The 27,615-nt window shown below is 35.8% G+C and overlaps 1 protein-coding gene across 1 annotated transcript in view; it reads left to right on the plus strand.

Annotated features, from left to right (window-relative positions):
* The window catches only part of LOC149409520 (uncharacterized), a 56,874-nt gene extending 30,281 nt beyond the window's left edge, over window positions 1-26,593 (plus strand). The window contains exons 7-21 of the mRNA XM_089649605.1: window positions 18-87; window positions 2,708-2,856; window positions 3,568-3,721; window positions 10,148-10,333; window positions 11,526-11,676; window positions 13,229-13,352; window positions 13,958-14,075; window positions 14,741-14,878; window positions 15,912-16,050; window positions 16,837-16,978; window positions 18,651-18,791; window positions 19,429-19,554; window positions 21,728-21,944; window positions 22,222-22,364; window positions 23,513-26,593. Of these exons, the coding sequence (XP_089505731.1) occupies window positions 18-87; window positions 2,708-2,856; window positions 3,568-3,721; window positions 10,148-10,333; window positions 11,526-11,676; window positions 13,229-13,352; window positions 13,958-14,075; window positions 14,741-14,878; window positions 15,912-16,050; window positions 16,837-16,978; window positions 18,651-18,791; window positions 19,429-19,554; window positions 21,728-21,944; window positions 22,222-22,364; window positions 23,513-23,614 (2,100 nt within the window). The 3' untranslated portion in view covers window positions 23,615-26,593. The remainder of the gene's footprint in view (window positions 1-17; window positions 88-2,707; window positions 2,857-3,567; window positions 3,722-10,147; window positions 10,334-11,525; window positions 11,677-13,228; window positions 13,353-13,957; window positions 14,076-14,740; window positions 14,879-15,911; window positions 16,051-16,836; window positions 16,979-18,650; window positions 18,792-19,428; window positions 19,555-21,727; window positions 21,945-22,221; window positions 22,365-23,512) is intronic.
* The last annotated feature ends 1,022 nt before the right edge of the window (window positions 26,594-27,615 follow it).

Consider the following 27,615-nt stretch of genomic DNA (forward strand, 5'->3'; position numbering starts at 1 on the left):
ATTTTATCTTCTTCTAGGAGGGAATGAATGCAGATGCAGATCAGCAATCCGAAAGTGAAATACAATATGAAGAAATTCATGATGGTGGTAAGTTAAAAATAAAATAATTTTATATCAATAATAATGAATAATATTACTACATATCTACAGATATCATGTATAATTGAAATTTTTTTTAACGAGATTTTTTTAAGGAGTTTTTTTTGTTACAGAATTTTTTTAACGAGTTTTTTTTTTAGTGAGTTTTTTTTAAAGTTTCATTAAAATACATAAATTGTTTTAAAACACGCCATTTACCAAGCTTGAAGAACATTATGCTACGTGTACATATGCGAGCCGAACTGAACCTCAACTTATGGGAAAGGAACGAAGCAACCGCAAATGGCGCGAAAGGCCGCTTGCAGTTGCTTCGTTCCTTTCCCGTAATTCGTGGCTCGGTTCGCGTAAGTTCGCAAATGTAGACGTACCATTATAAGCCCCCTTTAACTATTATTTTATTGTGTTTTCAACTACGAGGGTTGTCCAAAAGTTAAAGACCGTTTTCGTTTTAAAAATTAGGACAATTTTACTCACACACAATTTGTACATGGCATTGTTTTTGTACACTATTTTTCTACATAATTCCCGGCCAGTTCAACGCACTTCTTGAGTCATCCCTTTGCCTCTGGGGAGGATGACTACATTTTTAAACCAACTTTCTTCAGAGACAGTTTCAGTCAAACCTCAACGAATTCACAGACATAGGAATTAATAGACGAGAAGATAATGGCGAGGGGTAAAATCAACTGTTGAAGAACGAAGGGAGTGAAGCTGACTGTGATTCGTCAATAAATCAATCTGACAGTAAATAGGTATCTCGCATTATAATATCACCATTTACTTCTTAAAAGTAAAATCTGCTTTTGAATGAATAGACATTTTTACATGGGAGCGCAAATTACTCGCCACGTTATGAACAAATTTGCGAAGTCCAAATTCGGCAAAAAAATTCGGTTCTATTTTCAGAGTCGAATATTTCGTTTAAGTATTTAGTTAAGACACTTTTATAAATGTTCATAATTTACTTCCCAGCAACCAACCAGCTTTGTGTTTCGCGTCCAGACGTTTCTCGATGTGATAGTAACAACTGATTCATATTATACGATGTGAATATGCTTAAAATAAAGTAAAATAATGCATATACATGGAATGTAATACGACAATTGGGTTTATTCTCTTTTTCACATCTATTTTTACAAGTTTTCATAGTACAAGTCAACATTTTGCCGTGTTATTTCGTAAAATGAACCGATGATGCCTCGACCATAGTTCGCACAAGAATGATGACGTCACGTTTTCAAATTTCACTTGAGGCCATACGCGAGCACAGCCGGCTCCAATGGAACCGGTATGGGGAGTGGGGATAATACGCTTTTCATCACTTAGGGCAGGTCTACTAATATTCATATGTCTATGAACGAATTCAAGATTAGAATAAGCATTTTTTTATAACACAATGATACATCGCAACTGATTTATCAAATGTATATATTAGATTAATGTACTCATAGGTATATGATTAATTGTAATTGTATATGTTATTGGAATCACTGTTTTTCACAAATAAATAAAAATCTCCCGCTGCGGTCCGTAACCAGCTTGACAACTCTTCCTGGACTTCCTCGTCGGTCGTGAAGCGTTTTCCGGCCAAATGTTGCTTTAGGTAAAGGAAGAGATGAAAAACACTGGGCGCCAGATCAGGGTTATATCTATTCCTTGTTCCTCTCTTTTCGCTTGTTTTGTCTCGCTCTTTGAAGTTTTTTTAACGTTTCACAATAACGATCAACGTTGATTATGCTCCTAAAAAATTCAACGAGAAGAACTCATTTTTGATCCCAAAACACGCTTGCCATTACTTTCTTGTCAGAGATTGCCTGACGAAATTTTCAGAAGCAAGGTGAACTGGAGTGCCGCCATTTCATTAAATGCCTTTTGGACTACCTTTGGAGTGTGATAGTAAGCGCATGTTTCGTCACCTGTAATGATCGAGTTAAAAATAACATCTCCTTCCCTTTCAAAACAGTCCAAAAATATTTCCGAGCACTTTCCACACGATTTTCCTTGTGAAAGTAACATTTTCGGAAACCAACAAGCGCACACCTTCCTATACCCCAATTTGTTTGTTAAAATGGTTTGGAATGTTGATTTGCTGGCTTCTGAAATCGTAATTGCGAGGTCCTAAATTGGTTCTACCACTCGAGAACTCACCACGCCACTTCCTAACTTTAAGCTGGTTAATCACATCGCCACAAATCATCGGCCATCAGACGACGATGAATTTCATCTGGGCGGATCTTCTCCGCATTGAGAAAGCGTATAACAAAGCGCACTTCACATTTGGCAGGAGACGGCATCTCTAACAGCAGCCACAGCCAGACTAGATAAACTACCGAGCCGAACGACCGCCCGTTGTAGAGGGGGAAGCATGCGCTACAAGCTAGTGTTGCCAACTAGTGAAATATTTCGTCCGTTCTGTCGCAAATAACAAAGATCAATCCCTCGTACATAGTAATAATAAAGGCGGATTATAGTAGTTTTCGGATACCAGGCAGCGGATAACTGAGGTTGTAGAGCGCCCTTGAGGTGGTTGCACAAAAACGGCGCTGTACAAATCATCCAAATATTATTATTATTGTGTTTTTAATATTTATGTAATTTGTATTTATAGATAGCACCACCATTAATCTGGACTCTATGGGCAATCTGGGCAAGAATAGCTTCATCCGCATCAAGAACAATTCCACCATTGTCTCCGACAAGTCCACCGATAAGGGGGGAATCTACTTCGTCAACGGAGACAGTCTTAGCTTCGACCAGGTAACCTAATCTTACCACCTACTAGCTATCCATCACACCGTTTCTTCCGCAGGGGCCTACCCCTGAGAGGATGAAACGTCATACAACACACTCTGTCTGGGCACACACTCCTTCCTTCATTCACATTCATACATTTAAAGAATCTTGACATGGCCCGGCTCTAGAAATTGATTCTCCACCATCCCCTCTACACTACCTTCATCCTCACGACATATCCCAATTGGGGATACCGTAATCTCACTGGCTCCAGACGGTTAGGAAAACATTTTTTCTCTTTTTTGGGACTCTTTTGCGTGCACACTGCACATGCATTTTATCCGTAGTTCATAATTAATAATTGTTTATATTGTACTTGTGCGATGACGCTGTAATTGCGTCACCGTAATTTGGGGCAGAGAAAGGCGTTATCCTTTCTGTTCCAGGAACTTTTTCACATGAAGTAATGCACACAATCGTCGAGCATGTGCTACAAATAATGATATTTAACGGCGGTTTTCTCTCCTGTCTTTAGTCGATGACGGTATTTTTGTTCCTTATCGCACTTTTTCCTAGGTGCCTGCCGTTCCATGTACAAAACCATGCGCGGAGTTTGAATTTCTGCTCTATGGTTTGTGGTAGCAGAACAAAGCTGATAATGTGGCGTAGCCAGAAAAAATAAAAAAACGTCATAACGAATCAGTACTAATCACATGAAAATGAATTTTTGTCCAGATGGTGAAACCGGTTGGTGACAACACCTACCACTGCATGCTGTGCGAGGTGATGAAGAAGAAGAGCAAGGTGAAGAAGTGCGAGGAGGAGGAAGTGGCGGAGGGAGAAAGTGGGGGAAAGGACATAGAACTGTCACTTTTGAAGGACGAAGAAGGTATAATCTAATTTGTAAAAAAAAAAATTTTTTCTCTTTTTTCATAATTCAATTTATAAAAACCGTTTCTTTAAAAACAAGTTCTGCTGTGTAATTATTATTATTATTATAGCTTATCACATTATCCGATGATCCTAAATTATTGTTTTTGCAGAATGCAATATCTATGCCACAATTTTTGACAACTTTAGATATTAACTTCCGCACAACAAAGTTTCTTATCCTATTTCATCAGTTCCTGTCAATTTGACCCATTGTTGTCCATAATGTTCATTGTTTTATATTCCTGTTAATTAGTTAGCCAGATTAACGGGAACAATAATGGTATTGTCCTATTTTTTATATTCTAGTTAATCTGGCTCATTATTGTCCTATATTTCTATTCCTGTTAATCTGACCCATTATCATCCTATTTTTTTCCATTCCTGTCAATCTGACCCATTATTGTCCGATTCATCTATTCATGTCAATATCATCTTACATTATCCTATTTCATCCATTCCTTTCATCCTGTCAATCTGACACATTATTGTCCCATTCATCCGTTCCTGTCATCCTGTCAATCTGACAAATTATTTTCATATTTTTCCATTCCTGTTAATCTGACCTATTATTGTCCTATTCCATTCCTGTCAATATCATCATATTTCATCCATTCCTGTGATCCTGTCAATCTGACACATTATTGTCCTATTCATCCATTCCTATCAATATCATCCTACATTATACTATTTCATCCATTCCTTTCATCCTGTCAATCTGACACATTATTGTCCTATTCATCCATTCCTATCAATATCATCCTACATTATCGTATTTCATCCATTCCTGACATCCTGTCAATCTGACACATTATTGTCCTATTCATCCATTCCTATCAATATCATCCTACATTATACTATTTCATCCATTCAACATCCACTCAACATACAACAATACCTATAATCGAGTGACAGCTGTGTTTTGATCTGCTCCCGAAATAAATAGTTAACAATCTGGTACAGCGAGTAAATTTCCCCGTGAATGTGTCAAATCCGATGAGAATTGTTAGTTTTACTAATTCAGTGTTTGATTTGTCAGTGATTGACCAGTGAATAAATAATTATCAATAGTTTAAAATCGAAAAATTATCAGTACATCGCAAGTCAACCAAAAGGGTAATAGAGGCAGTGTTTGACCCACAGAGTCAACCAAAATGGCAAATTCAGAAAAAAATCTGAGAAGCAAAGGACAATCGACAGCTGCTAACCTTTCATCTGAGCCCTACGTTTTAAACTTCGATAATCTCCTGGAGAAAATGGAGATGAAAATGGAAAAAAAATTGGAAGTATTTAAACAAGCAATAATAAAGAAAATAGATGACGAAAATCAAGAAACCAGAAACACAAGGGACTTCATCAGCCGTCAGTACGATGACATTCATCTTAAGATGGAGACCATTATCAAACTGGTTTCGGAAGTTGATTTAATGAGAAAGGAGCTAACGGAAAAAGACAGAATAATAAAGAGCCTGGAAGTCAGACTGGCAGTAGTGGAGCAAGTAACTCATGAAGACACCCTTGAATTTACTGGGATCGAAGTAAAAGAGGGTGAGCAGCCTGCAGAAATTATTAAACGGGTGGCCGCAGTCTCAGGAATCGAATTAAAAAGCGATGACATCCTCGACATCAAGAAAATTCCGGACCGACGACCTGGAGTTCCCCCAAAACTCCACGTCAGATTTACTAACCCCCAAAAAAGACGACAAATTCTACTGAACAAAAGGCAACTTAATACAATTACAACACAAGGAAACGGATTCCAGAAGATTTTTGTTGGTGAAATCCTTGGTCCCTATTTCAAAGATCTTCTGTGGAGGTCTAAAACAAAGGCAAAAGAAATGGGCTTCAAATATGTCTGGTACAAAGACTGTAAAATAATGATTAGGAAAAATGACGGCGACAGGCAAATACACTACATCAAACATTCGGATGATCTTAAAAGAATTGATTAATTTCTTTGATTGAGAGTCCAACTTTTACTGGTCATTCACTGGGTCGTTTCCCCCAATATTGGTGAGTCATATCTTTTATGCTTATTTTCGCACTGTAACAATAATGAACTCCTGCACTAGCAATAAAAGGTTGAAACCCCCAGTGATGGCCACGGATTAGTGGAGCTCTCATTCAAGGGAACTAAACAATTCTTTTTTTTGTTTATTATAAATTTTATAATGGCTATTAACTTTAATCGCGTACATGCAGAACATGGTGATCAAATCAACCCTTTTACTACTTCAGATGCCAAAATTTGCAAATACCTTATAGCAGAGGTAAAAAACACTACAATTATGCACCAAAATATTAGGTCAATTAATAAAAACTTTAATGAACTCCAGATACAGCTTAACCACCTTAATATAGACTTCGATATAATTATTCTCACGGAATGTTGGTTGTCAAACATTTATACTGCAAAATTAATAAATCACTACTCTTCCTTCAATTCGACAAAACATGATAGCCAGAACGATGGAGTCGTGGTATACACAAAAAATGATCTTAACCCCATTGTAACGGAAATAGACATTATTGGCGCGAACTGTTTGCAAATAACATACAATAATGACACTTGCATTCTAGCAATTTACCGCTCTCCTTCGAATCGTAATATCACACCATTTCTAAACAGTCTTAATAGCATATTATCCAATCTTTCCCATACTAAAAATTTGATAATTATGGGAGATTTAAATATCAACATACTCCCAAATAATCCACATCACCAATGTCACGACTACCTGAACATGTTAGAATTCCATGGATTAATTAGTACCATCAATACACCAACAAGAATAGTCAATGAATCAAGTTCATGTATTGATCACATAATGGTCAAAACTAATAAACAAAACAAAAGCATCGTTTACAAATCAACAATTACAGATCATTACACAACAATCTTCACTTTGCAATCCAACACCACACAAAATAGACGAGATCAGTCTCTTATATACAATAATATTAACTTTGAAAATTTAAAAACCTCAATTAAAAATAAATCTTGGCAAGAGCTTTTCCAAATAAAAAACTCAGATGATGCATGGAGATATTTTGTTGACTTTTTGAAAAATGAATTAAGTAATAATACCACAACTTTGTCAAAAAAAATTCCAAACAAAATTAAACCCTTGAAATCATGGATAAGTCATTCAATCATCAACTGCATTCGCAGAAGAAATGCACTACACAAAAAAGTGAAAGACAATCCTTACGACGTAATCTCATTAAACATCTATAAAAGATACAGAAATACGTGCGGGGAAGTCATTAGAAAGGCAAAAGAAATCTACTATGGAGACAAAATCAAAGGAAGCAATAACGATCCCAAAAAAATATGGCAAATTCTAAGAGAAGCCACAAATACTCAATATGCCAAAGACAAACAGGACATACAAAAACTCTGCATTGATGGAAAAATTATTGACACATCAAAAAATCCCAAGGTCGTTGCGGATTACATCAATAATTTCTTTATTAATATTGGTTCAAATCTTGCTTCTCGTCTACCAAATTATGGGAATGTTCAACCTACTGAAAGAGGACTTCAATACTCCAACAGAAGACTCAATTTCCAAACGGTGTCAGAAGAAGAGATTCTAAAAATTATCAATTCCCTAAAAATCACTTCTTCAGCCGGGGTTTATGGCATAACAACCAAGATCTTGAAAACGCTGTCTACGGAAATTGCATTGCCCCTAGAACATTTAATAAACCTTAGTATCACTCAGGGCCACTTCCCCTCAAATCTTAAACAAGGTATCGTTATTCCTATACATAAAACAGGAAACAAGACTGATATAAATAATTACCGACCAATAACCCTACTAACAAGCCTATCAAAAGTATTTGAAAAAGTCATCAACTCACAGCTGGTAAGATTCCTCGTGAGCCATAAACTGATCTCAGAAAATCAATACGGGTTTCAAGAAAACAAGAGCACCTCGGACGCTATTGCCGCTGTCACAGATTTCATTGTAAAACACCTTGATAAAAGGAAAAAATGTATTTCAATCTTCTTAGATCTTTCCAAAGCCTTTGATACAATATCACACAGTAAATTAATAAACAAACTTGAACAAATCGGTATTACGGGAAACGAACTTAACTTTTTTAAAAGTTACCTTAATGAGCGCAAGCAACAAGTTAAAATAAATAACATACTTAGCAACACTTGTTCATCTAACTACGGTATACCACAAGGTAGTATATTAGGTCCGTCTTTGTTCCTGTTGTATATTAACGACTTATGCAACATTAATATTCAGGGGAAAATCGTTAGTTTTGCCGATGACACCGTCTTACTGTTTGAAGCTGACACTTGGCTAGCTGTCTACAAAAAAGCTGAAACGGACATAAGCATGGTAAAAAAATGGTTGGATATAAACACGCTCACACTGAACACAGAGAAAACTAAATATGTCACACCTAGTATTAATATTACTGGTCAACCTCCTGATGATGCCTCCATCAGAATACACTCGTGTTTGAATTCCGATGAATGTTGTCAGTGCCCCTACATTGAGCGCTCTACTCAGATGAAGTACCTCGGCCTCACCATTGATCCATATCTCAAATGGAACCTTCATACCCAAATAATTGCAAACAAAATTAGAAAAACCATGCACTTTTTTAGAATCATACGAAACTTTCTCGGCTTTCAAGACCTGAAAATGATTTATTTTGCAGTCTGCCAATCTATTATTGAGTATGGTATCATAGCATGGGGAGGCGGCACTTCATCTGCACTAGACCCAATCATAAAGGCTCAGAAAACAATTTTAAAAATAATTCTAAGGCTACCTATAATTACAGACTCAAATCTAATTTTTAATATTATGAATGTATTCGATGTTCGGCAGCTATATGCAAAAACTATCTTAACTCATCTATACTCAAATATAAATAATTACTACATAAAAAGTTCAAATACACGATGTACTCGAAGCAATAACAAAATCTTATTACAAATTCCGAAAACACATACTACGTTTGGTCAACGAAATTTTAAATACTTTGCGACAAGACTCTACAACATTCTTCCAGACAGCATAAAACAAAGTGATTCACAAAAAAATTACAAAGATAATGTAAAAATTTGGATTAAAAATAAGAATAGGGCCTTTACCGGTGCATTCACCCAAATTTGCAATTATTGAAGTCACCACATTATTGAGCGAATACTTCTTAATACAAGTATAGGTATGTTCAATGGTATTAGGAACTAACACAAATAATTCTGCCTCAACACAGGCTAGCCTAGTGAGGCGGTATTTGAGAAACCACAACTGTGCTTTTATTTTCTATTTACCTTCAAAATATTATGTTTGTATAAATAGTTCTTAATTTTTGTTAAATTTATAACCTTAAATATAAAAGTTACAAATTAATGTACACCTTAATATGTATGTATAGTTGTAATGTGTAAACTTTCCTAAATAAAGATATTATTATTATTATTATATTATTCCTTTCATCCTGTCAATCTGACACATTATTGTCCTATTCATCCATTCCTATCAATATCATCCTACATTATCCTATTTCATCCATTCCTGACATCCTGTCAATCTGACACATTATTGTCCTATTCATCCATTCCTATCAATATCATCCTACATTATCCTATTTCATCCATTCCTGACATCCTGTCAATCTGACACATTACTGTCCTATTCATCCATTCCTATCAATATCATCCTACATTATCCTATTTCATCCATTCCTGACATCCTGTCAATCTGACACATTATTGTCCTATTCATCCATTCCTATCAATATCATCCTACATTATCCTATTTCATCCATTCCTGACATCCTGTCAATCTGACACATTACTGTCCTATTCATCCATTCCTATCAATATCATCCTACATTATCCTATTTCATCCATTCCTGACATCCTGTCAATCTGACACATTATTGTCCTATTCATCCATTCCTATCAATATCATCCTACATTATACTATTTCATCCATTCCTGACATCCTGTCAATCTGACACATTATTGTCCTATTCATCCATTCCTATCAATATCATCCTACATTATACTATTTCATCCATTCCTGACATCCTGTCAATCTGACACATTATTGTCCTATTCATCCATTCCTGACATCCTGTCAATCTGACACATTATTGTCCTATTCATCCATTCCTGTCATCCTGTCAATCTGACACATTATTTTCATATTTTTCCATTCCTGTTAATCTGACCCATTATTTTCCTATTCCATTCCTGTCAATATCATCCTATTTCATCCATTCCTGTGATCCTGTCAATCTGACACATTATTGTCCTATTTTTTCCATTCCGGTTACTCTGATATATTATTATTGCCCTATATATATATATATATATGATCACGGCTTGTCTGACATTCCGCAGACCTGGAAGAGGCGGTAAAGGAGGACCCCGACCAAGAGCCAGATGGCGGAGAGGTGGTGGAGATCTTCTTCGGCGTGAGCAAGGTGATGACGTACCATCTGCGCATCATCCACAACGTGCGGCTGCACATCTGCGAGGTCTGCGGGGAGATGTTCCGCCGGAGAGGGGAGTTTACCAGGCACATGGGTATACTTAACTCACATTTCAGTCAACCTAACCCAGAATGTTAACCTAACCCAGAATGTTAACCTAACCCAGAATGTTAACCTAACCCAGAATGTTAACCTAACCCAGAATGTTAACCTAACCCAGAATGTTAACCTAACCCAGAATGTTAACCTAACCCAGTGATCGGCAAACTTATTACTCAAAAGAGACAAATATTAACAGATTTCTTTTGAGAGAACAAGAAAACAAACCCTAAATTTGACTCCAATCTTTCATGCAATTTAAACAAAATTAATATATAAATTCACCGTCCCTCTCTCCACAATTTGAAATGAACACCCTTTAAGAAGTGAAAGCCAGAAACATTTGAAAAAAAAAAGTTTTTAGGAGTTGGTTTAAAATTAGGTACATATACTGTATAAAACTATTTATGTATCAAACTATTTATGTACTCGGTACCTACCTACGGGCCGCGAGGTGCGGGGAGCACTTTGGCGGTAGTCTGTATTGTGATTCGGTATTCTGTAGTCTCACAGTTAACAAGCAATAAACGATCTCTGTAATTATTTAACCAGCCTTACGTATTTTATCAATCCTGAATCCAAGCCCCCTTTTAAGGTGAATCTACAGGATACTACACTTTATAATAATCTTTTTTATTGATAAAAGTTACGTTTTAAGAATTTTTTTAAATAATATTCAATTATCAATAATATTATTTTTATTAACTAACTGACGTTTTTAATTACAAAACGTGGTACTTAGATCGATAATGTAAAAAATAATTACTGTTTTTCAATGATAAACTAATGTTTATAAGACAAGGTTTTATGCATAGCACAAAGGATAACAAATAATTATAAACAATAATTAGTTGCCTGAAATATCAATACAAATTGAAAATGTCTCCAGAGTAAAAATAAAAAATATGTCTCGACGCCATCTAGTGAGAAATTTAGCACTAACAAAGGCTTTCCTACAAAAATAAAGTTGGTTGTTTACAGGTGGAAAAAATATAATATGCTGTAATTGTTGATTGAGGTATTAGTACATATTGAATTATTTGGCGGGTTAGAAATAAGCCGACATAGCTCAGTGGTTTCAGAGCACCTGACCGGACATCAGAAGGTACAGGTTCAATTCCTGTCATAAGCAACGAATGTCTGCCTTGCAAATATTAGTGAAATACAATTAATTGATTGTATTACAGAGGAGCATGTGACCAGTGAGACGGGGCAGTACAAGTGCATGGTGTGCGAGAAGGACTTTGACTCGGTGCGGCCGTATCACTCGCACATGAAGACGCATCACTTGCAGCAGTTGAAGCAGCACGAGTGCAACATCTGCGGCAGGAAGTTTGGGTGAGTTCACATCTCATTTTCTTCGCCTTGTCCTATTGGAAGCGGGCGTCCCTGACCTGCGCTACTTGAGCGGCCTCCGTTCATTGCAGGCACGGTCTCTCCTCTTCGCGCAGACTTTGGACTTATGTTTGTAGAGTTATTTTTGTGAAATCCAACATGATATGTATGGATATTCCTCTGTAAGAGTTATTGTCAGGTGATTTTAAGGCGAAGCTTAGAGCTAAATAACTATTTTGATTAATCTTTATAACGAATTGGTGTACATTATGAATACCAAAAAATATGCTTTATATAAATTGAAGGTTTTCCTAACGTTTCGCTTGAGTAGAATACAAATAAAAAAATAAATTACTCAATAAAAAATATAAATGTAAACTACTAAAAAAAATATTTTTTCAATAGAAATGTATGAACGCGTAAAGGAAACAACTTTTATAAAATACAGTATTATAGCTAACATTGTCTGTGACAGTTTCACTTGATTAACTTTTTTGCTTTCTTATAAAATTATTTACAAAATAAATAAAAACCAGTTTTGTGCTTGAAATCGAACGATTCTAGACTCTGTTTGCCAAGCGACTTTAATGCCTGTTACCTACAATATAAGGTATACCAAGAATATACACATTTTTGGCTTGTAGCTTCCTCTTAATGTGAATACACCACAAAAGTACCAACTGGTCCCAATTGTCTGTAGCTAGTGAGACTATGGCATCCCCAATTGAGGTATGTTGTGAAGCTATTGGTAGTGGGGTGGGGAAGAGGAAGGTGGGGAGTACCTGACGGTTCAGATCTAGCCACCTTACCGAATTAAGGCCGTTTCAAGCAACGTTTCAATTCTGAACGATACTGAGAGTATCTTCCACATTAGAAAATGCCGCAAATATACTATATGTTATTTTTAATATATTAATAATTGTGGAATAACACAAATTATATTAGTCCCAGAGAGAGGTTGTACATGTTGTCATCACCGATCATCCTAAAATATTTACATAAAAATCTTCCTTTTCGCAAGTTTTCTATGAAAATGAAAAATACAAAAGATACAAGAATGATGACGTCTTACGTACGACCTTTCTCTTGGACTACTATAATTAAATAATATTTACTGGATTTGAACGTAGTCGTAGTAGAGAGCCTTACCCCTCCACCATGTAGGTCGTCAAGACATTATTTATTTATTTATTTTATAAGAAACAAACAGCTTTTATATAATATACAATGATAGATATAAATACATATACAAGTTAACTGAAGTCAATCCACAGAAGTTTCTTATGTTAAAGTTCATTGGAAATGAAGTTTTAATATCTTAAAATTAATTTGGTGTTAAAGGAAGGGGAGAGGAAGAAGAAAATAGGAAGAGGATAGGAGATGCTCCCGATACATTCCATACTCTCATATTAATAATCGATCGTACGCATCACTTCATCTCGATATTTCTTTAGGTTATTATCAAAAATGTCAATGCTGTAAAATTATGAACCAGCAAAGTGTTTTTGATTGACGTTTGAACAGCCACGTAAATGTAATCAAATGTATTTTGTAGATCGCGGAAGCTTCTAGAAGAACACAACAATACCCACATCGGCGTCCGACCTTACAACTGTGAAATCTGCGGGAAGACATTTGCATCCAAGTATACTTACCAGTCCCATCTTAAAACACACATGGTATGTTATTTTACAACCTAACCTAACCTAACCTAACCTAACCCAGACCTTATATCCCCACCTAACCCAGCCTTTACTATTTTGGAAATGATTTACTTCCTATGATATTTTTTTTTTTTTTTTTTTTTTTATATTTACTCCACACAGGAGGCCCTGAAGAAAATAATTTCCCTCAGGGCCTATGTCATCTTTGGGGATGCTGTGTGGAGGGTCTTTTTGTGGAGAGGAAGGAGTGAACATGGGTCTTGAAGAGTCCCATGTTGTAGGAGGGAGGAAACACAGAGGCCGGCAGTTCGTTCCACAGCCGAGCTGTTAAACTTAAGAACGAATCGTAGAAGCGACCCGTTCTCATGTGACAAGTGTCAACTGTGTACAAATGTTGGGCGCGCGTTTGGCGTGTATCCCGACTACGCACCGGTGCCGAAGGGATCAATGACGCTAGTTCCTCAGAGCATCTTCCATTGTAATACCGATAGAACAAGGACAGCATACCTACCTGACGCCTGTGCTCTAAAGATTGCAGTCCGTTTGTTAAGATTGGGGAATCTATCAAACGGACCGCCCGTTAAATGTTTCATTTAAATGAATTTTTTGTGCTATTCCAGGATAGACCGCGTCCCTACACCTGTGCACAGTGCGGAAAATCTTTCTTCACGATGCAAAACCTAACGCAGCATGAGAAAACCCACCTGGGCATCAAGGACTTTGTCTGTAACATATGCGGTAAGTCTTGACCACCTCTCCTGTCAGTCTCCTCGTGACTGTGTTTTGATTTGTTAAACCCTTTTGTGAAATTGTTGTGTCTCTCTTGCTGTCATGGAGAGAAATATATGATTAGAAAGCGAAAACACCACGCTTTATATTCAAATCCTAGAAGTTAACCATAGAAAAATTAAAATGTATACCTCTATGAAACCAAACCGCAATTTGAAATAAAATTATGAATATTTGTGAATTTTTTACAATTTTTTTTATTTTTTATAAAACGACCATAAAGTGAGGTGACAATAACATTTGTATTATAATTATCTAATAAAATATGTAATGTAAAAAATATTATATGTTTATTATCAGTAATTTTAATTACAACATTTGCATTCAGAATTGTAATATTTCAAAAATTATACATTCATTTCTAACAAAAAATTTGAAAGCGTATTTCATTACCTTTCAAAAACTTTATAGTTTTCAAATACGTTCAGAAATATTCCATTTATTTGTATTTTTACTGCAAAGCGCAAATACTCCGACAAAAAAAAATGCCAGGGTCTTGAGGGGTTAACCATCCCAGTAATGTTTGTAGAAAGAAGTTTATAAAGGAAATTTTTACTAAATTAATATATTCTTGTCAATACATAAGTTATATGTTTAAATGTATTTAATTTCAGGCAAGGCCTTTGGTACGCAACATAACCTAGAGGTGCACGGTGTGGTGCACACGGGGTATAAACCGTTTGTTTGCCGAACTTGCAATAAGGCCTTCGCTAGACGGGCGGAAATAAGGGACCACGAACGCACGCACACAGGTAACGAAATACATACCACATATTCATCATTCTTTAACACATTTTATGGATTTATTGTGCATTATAGAGCCTATATTTGATATTGCGGATGCCTTGGCAAAACAAGGAGCGTCCAACCCCGTTGTTACCCTCGCAAACCACATTCCCCTATCTGACATTTTTTCCATCATCAAAGATAGATCCCGCAATGTTTGGGCAGAGTATTGGCACATTGCCAGTCAATCCAAGGGAGCCTGCTGTGCCTCAATACAAAGGACTATCCCATCAAAATCGTCCTTTCAACAACTCCCCCATTATTCCAAAAAAGAAATTTCTTCACATATTCGAATGAGAATTGGACATTGTTCCGTTCCTTCCCACCTTTTTAAAATTCTTGTCTATTGACTCCCAGATTGTACATTCTGTGGTCTAGAAGTGGGAACTTTAGGTCACATATTTTTTGGCTGTCCCTCTCTAAACAAATATCCTCTCTTCTATCAAGCCTTATCTAAAATTGCCTCCCCTCCATTCAACATCTCATCTCTTTTAAGTCTGAACTCGACTCCAATTTTCATTATAATTTTTGAAATTTGCCTATTTAAATTCACCTTTCATTTCTCCATAATTTTAAATGATGGCGAAGAAAACCCTTGAAGGGTGAAAGCCAGAAATAATGGGAAAAGAAAAAATAGCCTATTTATGCCGTATGTGCAGTGTTTGAGGAATAATACTAATTACAGACTTACCCCAAATCAGAAAGTGGTTTATTATAATGCATACATACCCCTAGTTCATGGGTCTGCCCGCCGACTGGGTGGCAGACTGGATCAGGAGACACTGGTTGAGGAGACCTTTTGACGTCTACAGCGGGACTCTCTCGGAACATCGCTTTGCACCGCAGTGGGAGGGATGAACACACCGTTTCCTACCCAGAACTTCCTCCCCTTCCTTTCCTGAAAAGACCCTCCATACAGCGTCTTTAAAGAAGACATAGCTAATAGATAAATAATAGCATAGAGCTAATGTAAATTAATAATTGTGAATATATTTTCAGGCGAGCGACCTTACTCTTGTGACATCTGCGGCTCCACCTTCTCCCAGCGCAGCAACCTGCAGTCGCACAAGAGGGCCACGCACTTTGACGACAAGCGCTACAAGTGCCGCAACTGCGACAAGCGCTTCAAGCGGCGAAGGTCAGTCGCTATCATTACTCTAATGCGATAATTTTTAATCTCTTATCGTTACCGCCACCGATCATATTATAATGTGTTACAGAAATACACTTACGGTAACAAAGTAATTGTTGTGTATATTGGCTCTTTCAATTTTTCTGCTTTTGTATGGTCGGGATCAAAGGCAGTGTTGACTTGAGGCATGTAAAATAACCTACGGCAAATATTGGGCTTTCTACCCTGAAAAAATAAAGAATACCTGCGCATGTGACGTTTAACCTCAAAAAATTACGATAAATTGCCTAAATGCATATTTTATATAAAGCGTGGACAGCCATTTTCTGTTAATGTATTCTGTTATTTTATTGATTCATAAGCAGCACTTATAAAATAGACTTAGGATAGAGGACTTTAATGCACATAATATTCATTTAAACAAACTAAGCGAGTACCTAAACGTATTAATTATTTGTGGGAATCCCCGAATATGTATTCGGTTTTCAAACATAGACAATGTGTGGGTTGCCAATGTGTAAAAAAAAAAACTACTGCTGAGCAGTGCTGACGTAATCACTATCTCGACCCCCCCACCCCCCATGTCATCAAAAATAAGCAAAGCAAAGACCCCCCTGCCCCCCTATAGTGCTTACATAATACTTGAACGGCCCCTATGAGTGCACTGTCCATATTGAATAGTCGCCTGGTTCAGATAACTACAGTTACAACAGTATTGTTTTCCTATGACGGTAATATTATGTTCTCTGTTCTTTATCCTAAATATAAAATGCATGTGTGTTTCCTTTTCAGACTTCTAGAATATCACATCAAAGCTTCCCACACGGGAGAGCGTCCCTACAAGTGCAGCACCTGCGATGCCACCTTTGTTTATCCCGAGCATTTCAAGAAGCACCTCAGGATTCACAGCGGGGAGAAACCATACAAGTGCGAGGTACTGTGTCCTTCTATCCTCTCATCTTATTAATAGTAATGAATATCACCTCAAGCGCCGTAGATAATTATGTCACTTTTCTGCATAAATGTTTGTTGCGGCAGACATCGGAACTGCATCAATATTATTTGAAGTTTGATTTTATTAAAAAATAAAACTTCAAAACTTTCTTCATTACCATTGACACAATCCAAAGTTTTCTAAAAACAGTGCCTCGAATTCTACATTATTTCTTTAGAAAAGAAAACACAGGGAGGGTAAGTATTTGATACTCTTGTTGTGTACTCACGTCGCAAACAATCTTGTCGCGCACAGTCCACGACCCTCGTCGCAATCAATAATTGTTGAATTCTCGAAATGTCACAACTAGAATGCTTTCAACCAAACAGTTGCTGTAGCTGTTATTTTTATATCCTGTCATTCTTTGTTGACTGTTTTCTTCCCAGTAATGGGACAGCCAAAAAACAACACAAACACCATAAAAATACACGAATGTTTAAACACCAACATCTGCGATTGCCCTCCTCTAGAAAAAACAGAACAAATAAAGTATCTAGGAATCGTAATTGACCATAACCTTAGATGGATACCTCACATCAAACAAATCACAAATAAACTTCTCAAAACAATACACATTTTCCTAAACATAAGAAACATATATAAAATAAAACAATTGAAAACAAAATATTTTGCACTCTGCCAATCAATAATAGAATATGGAATTATTGCTTGGGGAGGAGCAACAAACTCGGCTATCAATTACATAGAAACCGCACAGAAAACGATCTTAAAGATAATACTAAAAAAACGTAGACTGACTGATACAGACCAAATATTCAACAGCTGTGACGTACTAGATATACGCCAATTATACGTTAAAACACTACTAAAGTACATTTTTGACAAAAAAAAATAAATTTCAACATACACAAAATAACACTAACAGACCAGTTAGACAAGCGTACAAAGAAAACATAAAACTCCGACGGTAAATTCAAGCTTTGGACAAAGACACTACCAATACCATGCTATAAAAGCATTCAACAGTGTAAAACTTGAAATTAAAATTGAGGAAAATAGAAATAAATTCACACACAAAATCACAAAATGGATTAAAGAACAAAAAAGACAATATTACCAAAATGTCACAGCATAAAATAAAAATAAAACCTACACGTAACACACAAAACCAATATAAACACAAATCACTCACAAACACACAAGATCATATTTTAAATGTATTATTTTCTCTTTATGTATTATGTAGATTATATTTTCATATTATAAAATGAAGGCCTCAGAACGGGCAAGCCACCCAGTGAGGCCAACATTACTGGAAAACTTTGAAATGTAAAAAATATTGTACCAAATAAAAAAAATGATTTAAAGCACACGCATTGTTATAATAAGTGATGCCATCTTTGAAGTATCGATTATGTGAGTAGAAACAACCTCGCCCGGCTGGTCGTGGGAGACTGGCGTCTTCGACGGGTTTAAAAAGTGTCGGCAACATATGGTTGTATAGCAGTAGTCGTGAATATCGAGTATCGGATACTTGCTTATCTCTGTGGACGAAGGGCCTTTGTGAGCAGAGAATTAGTCCACTAATCAGTTGTTTATTTAGTAGTTAGATTATGATTGTGATGTAATGTTGTTGTTGTTGTTTGTGCAGGTGTGCGACAAGGCGTTCAACTCGCGAGACAACAGGAATGCGCACCGCTTCATCCACTCTGACAAGAAGCCGTACGAGTGTCAGTACTGCGGAGCCGGCTTCATGCGCAAACCTCTGCTCTACGCTCACATGCAATCTCAGGTATACATATCACATACTAACTTGTACAACATTCATACCTCTCTCGATACTTGATAAATGTGATGTTCTTTAAAAAATGAATAAATTTATAACAAATTACTGTAAGCAATAATTAATCGCCTGAAATATCCATACAAATTGAAAATATCTTCCGAGGAAAAACAAAATTCCGTCGATGGGAATTGAACCCGCGCTTTTTGATGTCTGGTCAGGTGCTCTGGACCTCTGAGCTATGTCGGATTATTTCCAACAAAAGGTTTTGTTAGTGCTAAATTTCCCACCAGAAAACTAATTTGTATGGATATTTGAGGCGATTAATTAATATTGCTCATAATAATTTGTTATCCTTTGTGCCATGCATAAAAAACCATGTCTTATAAACATTGAACTTGTCTTTAAGTTGCCATTTTATTATTTATTTATTTATTTATTATTATTTATTTATTATCCATTTCTTTATTATTGTCTTATAAAGTGTGTATTATGAAGATTCCCTAGTTTTATTAATCATGCTGCTTTATAAGGCCTCTTTACTAGTAAAACTCGTGAGATTTACAAAAGTAATTACATTGTTCCATCCGGTACGGAAATGTCATGCGATAATACATTGTAATATAATGTTGCTTGATATTTACAGGGTCACTTGAGTGACAAGATCGTAGTAAACCAGCCCAGATTGAATGGAGAATTTGACACCAGCAAACTGGAAGGTTTGGGCAACACCTTCATATTGGAAGATGGCCAGGAGGTCATCATCAATAACGTAAGTGTTAAATTATACAGTGAAACCCGAATTTTACGTCCCCAGATTTAACGTTTTCTCGCCAATTACGCGTAATTATTTCAGTCCCGATATATTTTAGTACATTTGATACTCGCTTTTTACGTTTTTTTTCCAGCAATTTACGTCGAAAATATTCAAAAAATGTTAGTTTTACGGGCTTGACACGGCCGTGCCGTAATAGGTCGGCTTACGGCGCAGTGATTGGCCGACATATTTCAATTTTAGCCGGCCGTTCCGTGATTGGTCTGGGTACGGTGCATAACGCTGTGATTGGCCGACATTTTTGAATTTTAGCCATGTGTAAAATACTGTAGCATCATTTGTTCGGCTTATTTACTCATCTGTCATTCGGTTTTTAACTCGATTTGTGACGCTTCTTTTTGAGATTATTCGCGATCATCACATAGTTTTTACGTTTCTTGTTTGGTTTTCGTTAAGTTTATTACAATCTAAAGTGTATTACGTATTTTATTATTATGTCTCAACAAAGAAAAACGTTGTCAGTGCGAGAAAAATTCAATACCCCCCATTTACATTTTCCCTCCGTTTAGGTTTTTTTTTTCAGTCCCTTAAAAAACGTAAAATAGGGGTTTTACTGTACTTTATTTCGGGAGTTGAAACCCGTCAGTCTATGCGATGAAGCCACGGTGCCTTGCCGACTTCACCCGAGTGCAATATTCATTATACCTAAATTTAGGTCACATCTCCCTGACCCTTGAATAATGAATACTTAATTTATTTGAAATGGACAGGGCTGCGAGCAGTGAATCTGTTGTCTCTATTAGAAGCTTTCATTCACAAATTCACACGATTTGCTGGGTCAATTTAAAGAATGTCCCCTTTGTCATCTTCTGTCCCTATGCGCGCCATAGAATAAACGAGATGGCACTATGTCTTTCGTCGAAGTAAAAATTAGGTACCGAAGAAAGCTTAGGGACGCTTAAGTCATTGCCGTGAGGGAGACAGCACGATGAATATTATATGTTTTAAAGAGATGGTGGTATAAACATATGTCAGTTTTTCATTTTACACGCTTGTCGTGTGTGGAACAATGGTTGTTTTTCAATTGGACAGTTCGGGAAAAGTTTGGAATAATTCTCTATGTTGTTATCGATGTAGAATAAAGCTGAATAATGAAACAAAACAAAAAACGTAAAAGATCATTGTCAAATAGAATCGCTAGTCTAGATTGAAAGGGAATTGATAAAAGTCAGGACGTTTCGCACCAACGAACCACCATACTCTTAGCTTCGCACCCAGTATCTTTAGATACTGCGGACGGGCGTTTCAAACTCTTATTTTATTTACTGCATAACTACATTCAAACATAATCTCTTTAACATAATTTACCAAAATTACATGGATTGTGTAGTTATTTCCAATTTACTATATTAACATAATATGTATTTAGAGTTGCTGACTCATGACATACCTACAAATTGATATAGATAATAATATACGTACATTTTTTACAATATCAGAAAAAGATTAGTCACACATTTTTTTCAAATGACCTGCCACGCTTTCTTCCCTAGAGCCGCCTCTACAACCAATCAACATATATGATCTAAGTTCCCACTTCTTCACCACAAAAGATATTTTATAATAAGCCATATTCTAAAACTTCCCGTAATTTTTTGATTTCGGTTGTCTCCTTATTGTACCTTTTTAAAATGTCTGCTCAGAAGATTCTCATTTCTGAGCACAAACTGCCTCCTGTTTTCTATTATGTTTTAGTTTTAATATTCTTGTTTTGTCCTGTCCTGCTGTTATTGTTATTCTAAATTTTGTCATCACTTTGTATAAACAGTGTATTTAGTGCTATAATATTAGATCTGTATTAGGTAAGGCACACTGTAGGAATAATTTTTAGAACCACTAATACTGAATTACCATTTTTAAGTTTGTTATACGAGTAGTTAAGCGCACTTGAAGTGAAATGACACTAAACTGCGCTATATAAATGCCATGTTATTATTACTATTATTAAAGTACAATCTGGGGAGTCAAACATGTCAATTTTAAAAAGTGAAAAGGAACAAAACAATGTCTAATTTTGCAAAAAATGGAGGAACCTTCGTTATGTTCTCTCCTAAACCTATGTTATCTCTATTAAAATTCTTTGCTTATTTATCCCGTAACACGTTTCCAGATAAAAGAGGAAGTATTCTCGGAAGGCCACTCCCTGGTGTCCGACGTGACCCTGTCGGGGGCTGGCTCCCAGCACTCGCAGGAGCTGCGCGAGGATCAGCACCAGCACCTTGTATTCCAGGAGGAAGAGGGAGACGAGGACGAGGAAGGGAACTCGCAGCAGAAGCTGTTTGTCCGGACGCACGTGAAACACGGCCATATCGTGGTAGAGGGCGCCGGTGAGATGATCATTATTTATACTATATAACTAAATAAGCATTGTTATAGGTATTACTCAACTAACAAATCCCCACTATGAGCAACTAAATTTTATTTGATTAATTTATAATAGTATATTTTAATTTATTCCACAGTGGAAGATATTTTTTGTATCGCCCTGATGTAAGACCACCATTCACCATGAGTAATGTATGAATTTGAATGAAGCAAGAAGTCTGTACACCTTTGGGGAAATGGCGTGATGGTTAGTTAACTAATTATAATGTTGTTTAACAGACGGGGAGTCAAAAACGCTGGATGAAGAAGAGACAGCGGAAGAAGAAGAAAAGGAGCTGGATGATGACAACACATCTACTATGGACCTCATCGACTCTGACAGGATTCAGATCATCGGCTGCGAGGATGAAGTTCCTCATGAGGTAAGAACTCACCTCTCGCATCTATATATCAATATACTGGCGCAGACGTGAGAAAAATTATTATTATAATAAGCTGAAAGTGTTTATAAAATAATTGCCTCAGGATTATTGTTTTTCAAAAACAAATATTTCAATTTTATGTAATTACATACATATATATTTTTTTTTTTAAATTTGAGTGACCTCAAAAATTTTCCTTTCGAACGAACACCTTTAGTAAACTTGAAAAATCATCTGTTATAATTTTTTACAAACGAAACACACATTTCAAATATAGAATTAAAAAGTAAAATAATTTTGGTACCTACTTCATTGCTCATCAGTTCCAATTTTAAAAATTAAAATTTCACTGAACCTGAATAATTTAACGCTGAAATATTTCACATCACAAACTGAAGTTAGTACATTTGATGATTATTGTTTTAAATTTTGTCAGAAGGGTGATTATGAACCTGGAGTCGCAAATATTGTATGCAATATTGTATTTGACCCAACTATTGGTGTAGCTGTGGTTAACAGTTAGAATTGGAAAATGATTACCTCGGTCTTTTTGATCGATGGCCTTGAGGGACACTGCCGGTGATCACTGCATAAGCTTCCGTAATAGACTCGAATTAAATACACTGAGGGAACACTTAACGTGTACACCGCACAGGTTTTCTTAACAGACTGATCATGTATAATAAATTGTTGCATTGTCACTCATGTAGGTATGTAGGTACTCCAGACTAGCAGACAGGTAATTGAGTGGAGGAATGCAGGAACATATGTTAAAGAGAGATGTATATAGTTGCGACAACAGAACCTAATCACGTTTGTCAAGGAATGCGTCCAATTTTTTTGCAAATTAAAAGTAAAGTTTTCTCTTTTTAACTTTAATTGCATTGCACTACCCCTGCATACATTCTGGAATAAATTCTTATTATTATTATTTATTATTATTAACTAACTAACCATGATGCTCTTTCTGATTAAAAGAACAGTATGTATATACGTGAATAGGGCAAGGAGTGTGGCGTACTCTTCGGTCGTCTCTGTCTACCCCTGCAGAAAACACGGTGATAGTTATAAGGTTTCCCTAAATAATAAATTCTTTTAGTCCCCTGAAGAACCATTGTATTAACATATTTTATTTGTATCTTTTCTAGATGGTCGAAGGAGCTGACAGCGGCCTTCGATTCTTCCAGATACGAATGCCCAACGGCGAGAAGGGTTGGGTAGCCCTGAACAGCTGCGAGGAGACCACCTGAGTCACCACCCACTCACTCACAATCTAACAAATAAATACCTGGAACATACAAACAAATATAGTGTATGGCAACAGACTATCAATACTGCAGAAGATAGATGCCCTTCTAGGAAATTTCATTCTTAAGGGCCAGTATGATAGTGTCCAGATAAGGTTGCCGATAGGAAAAACCTCTAGATAGCGCAATCGCATTGGTATTAGGGGAGTATTATTAACAGATACTGCAGAAAATGTATTTTCTAGCTACGTATGATATGCTGGAAATTGCGTTTTAAAAGGTGAAGATGATCATGTCCAGATAAGTTTGTCAATAAACAGAACCTCAAATAGCGCAATTGTACACAAGTTGCAGATAACCCGGTGCACTCTAGCAAATATATATTGCAGAAAATGCCTTTTCTAGCTATAATATTCTGGAAATTGGGTTTTTTTTAGTTTGGATATTATAGCGCCCTGACAAGGTTACCCATAGATAAAACCTCCAGATATGTAGTTGATAGCCCGGTGAATAGGAGGCTCGCCTAGCAGTCAGACGGAATGAGTTTGATACTCACAGCTGATACCGACTTATTCCCTTTTAAAAACAAGTTTCTATTGTTAGTAGAAAAGGTCTGCATTAAGGATTCACTATGTGGTTTTTTTTACTACAGTATTATAACGTCCAGATACTGTTATCTTCCAGATATTATATAGTTACTGTCAGATAAGCAGCCGATAGCGCTGTCTGACACAACACTAATAATTATCATCATAATAGAGGACATTTGATTTACATAATATTATTTCTTATTTAGAAGACAACTTTTTGACGGCGTCCTTGGTTGAGGGGTAAGGATTTCGACTAGCAATCCGAAGGTTGCGGGTTCAAATCCCGGCGTGCGCAAGTTAATTTTATTTAATGAATTTGTGTAATTTCATTGTTCACAAATTAAAGAGTGGAAGATACTTTCAGTATTGCCCTGGTGTCAGATCAACATTCAGAATTGAAATGTTGCTTGAAATGGCATTATCCGTGTTTGGTGACCAGACCTGGATAGCCAGGTACTGCCCTACCTTCGTCTGATGTACAGAAAGAAAACTTAAAAGAAGTAGCATAATATTAACAGTTGGAAAAACTTATCCACTCAGTTCCAGGAATCGTTACTGTACATAGATATTAAGGCTAAAAGGCACAAAGAAAACATTTTGATAATTTATTAGTTCCTATTATGACCACCCGTTAATGTTTATACATACAATTATTATCTTACAGATAGGGGACTGCCGGACAGACGGTTATCATTCACATTTATCTGTGCATTACGATACCAGTTCTAAGTTAATTTCCCTGTTGATGTTTACTTAATAATGAGAAAAAATTCCTTCACGACTTTTATTTTTTAGTAATATGTAAATTATATTTACTTAAATATTTTATTGTTTTTTTTTATCCTTTCTGCAACGTTTTGCAGAATATGGGACCACTTAAATTGAGCTAAAAATCATGTCTTTTTTTCAATTCTCAATTCATATTGTAAAATGGGGAGACTTAGCGGGTTGTTTCGGAGAATTTTAACAATTCATCAAATTTCAACGCTCATTTTCCAGTTATGCGAAAGATTTTTTCAAGATCTGTTTTTATTTCAGTTCTGTCAAGCAAATAGCCTATAATGATATATTAACAGAACTTGGATAGGACTTTCACAGAACCCGGAAATGAACGTTGAAATTTGATGAATTGTTCAAATTCTCCGAAACAACCCGTCCTTAATATGGTGTGTCCTTATCATTTGTGTGGAATATTTTGATGTCATCAATTATAAATAATATTACGCATTTTTAAACTATCGAAATAGATAGAGACGGCCAATCACAACAAATTAATATTTTTCTCTGTCCGAAAATACATAATAAAAATCAACCTGTAAATAACCATGTTTTTTTTACTGTAATACACTATGTCTTTTAAAACAACTGAGTATTAAACCTACTTACCCTGGAACTGGAGTCGACTAACTCTACCAATCTCACCAAATTGCGATCGGGTAGGACTGACATTTATTTCATATATTAACTACTGTAATGTTATCCGATTTCAGAGAAATGCTCATATGACCGCGTGTGTGTACGTGATTGCAACCAAAAGTTGATAGAATGCATTGTCATTGACAATGAATCGGCTTGTTGATCGGATCGATTCATTCATTCTTTCCCGAAAACAAAAATGAATGTCAAATAAATGTATTTAAAAAATAACTTCACAATTCAACCGTCAATAATATGTTTTAATATAACTAGAAACCAACTAATTTAACACTTATTTCCAAAATGTCATTATACCATTGTTGCCTAAAAAAAAAAAATGAATGAAGCGAATACAAGTGGTAGCGCGAATTATGTAGAAAATATTATCCGCAAGGACCAAAGTCACCGCATGATTAAAAAGTTACCCCATATTATGGTTTCTTAAATTGTATGTAACACATGTTCATTCATCCTTGTAATAATAATTGTAAATAAATTTGTAGAATTCCAACCTAAAATAAGAGGTTGATAAAAAAACTTTATCAGTCTTATTATAAATATATTAGAGAGTTAGTTCTTTATATTTCCTAAAATTAAAGACTTATAAACGATTTTGGAATAAATCAATTACATTTGTGCATATTTTTTTAATATATTTTACAATGGTTTATATAAAAATATTTTAAAAAAAAAATCAAAATGGTTTTATCGATGAAATACACAAATTGGCCATTGCACTTTTGACAGAGAAAAAAATAATAATTATAAAAAATTTCTTGAAATGGCTTTAGCCATGTTTAGTGACCAGATCTGAATAGCCAGAGGAGTTACCCAACCTTCCTCTTTCCAATCTCTTTCACCTGCCCATTTACTGCAGCCTTGTGTATTTTATCTCTAATACGTTTTTAAATTTATTTCATCTGAATATTTGTGTATTTATGGGAATATTACAAATGGCAATTCTTTTGTATTTATAATAGCTATATATATACATCATGTAAATACTGTTTAAAAATAAAACTCTAAAGAATGTATTTTGATTTGTTTTATTGGTAATTTTTACAGTGCATATTTTGTTCATACATTATTATCAGTGCATTTCACACAGTGGTCTAGGTGGCAACCCATTCAGAATCGAACGTTGTTTGAAATGGATTCAGCTATGTTTGGCGACCAGATCTGAATAGCCAGGTACTTTCCCAGCTTCCTCTACCGCATCTTCCCCTCCCCCGTACCTTCAGCCTCACAACATACCCAAAACACCTACCTCTAACTCCAAACTGCCGAAAAAACAACTGAATTTTGAAAATGTGGCGGTTCCAACTACAAAATGAGGAGAGATTTGGATGATTTTTTTTCTTTTCGAACTCAGTTGTGAGCGGTTGGGATTCTTGTGCATTCACGTTAAAAAATAAAATTTACAAGTAATTTTTTTTATCAAACTATTCAATATTCCATTTTTTCCGATTTGGATCTACCAAGCAAGGACTTCCGTTCTATTCTTGTAACACTGAGAATTCTGTTATGCGATACTTGCATCACTGTCATCAAGTTTCTATGTTATCTTTATCTTAGAGACTTCGGGTACTATCCCTATTTATACCCATCAGCCTTCCTTTCCGGAATGCTGGGTATCGATAGTCTTGTCAACAGGCGGAAAGCTGCGTTGCTGATGATGGCCTATAACTTGTCGAACAGTCATATCAACAATCCAAAAATTTTGAATAAAATTACGTCCCTGATAACTTCGCTCTTGCGCGTAGACACAAACCATTCATTCTTCCGAGATGTAGGACTAACTTACCATCAGCAATGCCTCTCGGAAGAATGATAGTCCTTCTAAACTTACTAGCCTCTGACATCGACATTTTCCACCTGAGCATTAATAAATTTAAATCGCTAATTAGGCAATTATGATTGTGTATTTGTATAATGTATTTTTGTTATTGGATTTTTTTATTCTGTAAATATGCATTTAAAACATAAATACAAATAAAT

The sequence above is a fragment of the Hesperophylax consimilis genome, chromosome 30 (assembly GCF_061612785.1).
Source record: "Hesperophylax consimilis isolate HC1 chromosome 30, BYU_Hcon_1.0, whole genome shotgun sequence".
NCBI classification, from domain to species: domain Eukaryota; kingdom Metazoa; phylum Arthropoda; class Insecta; order Trichoptera; family Limnephilidae; genus Hesperophylax; species Hesperophylax consimilis.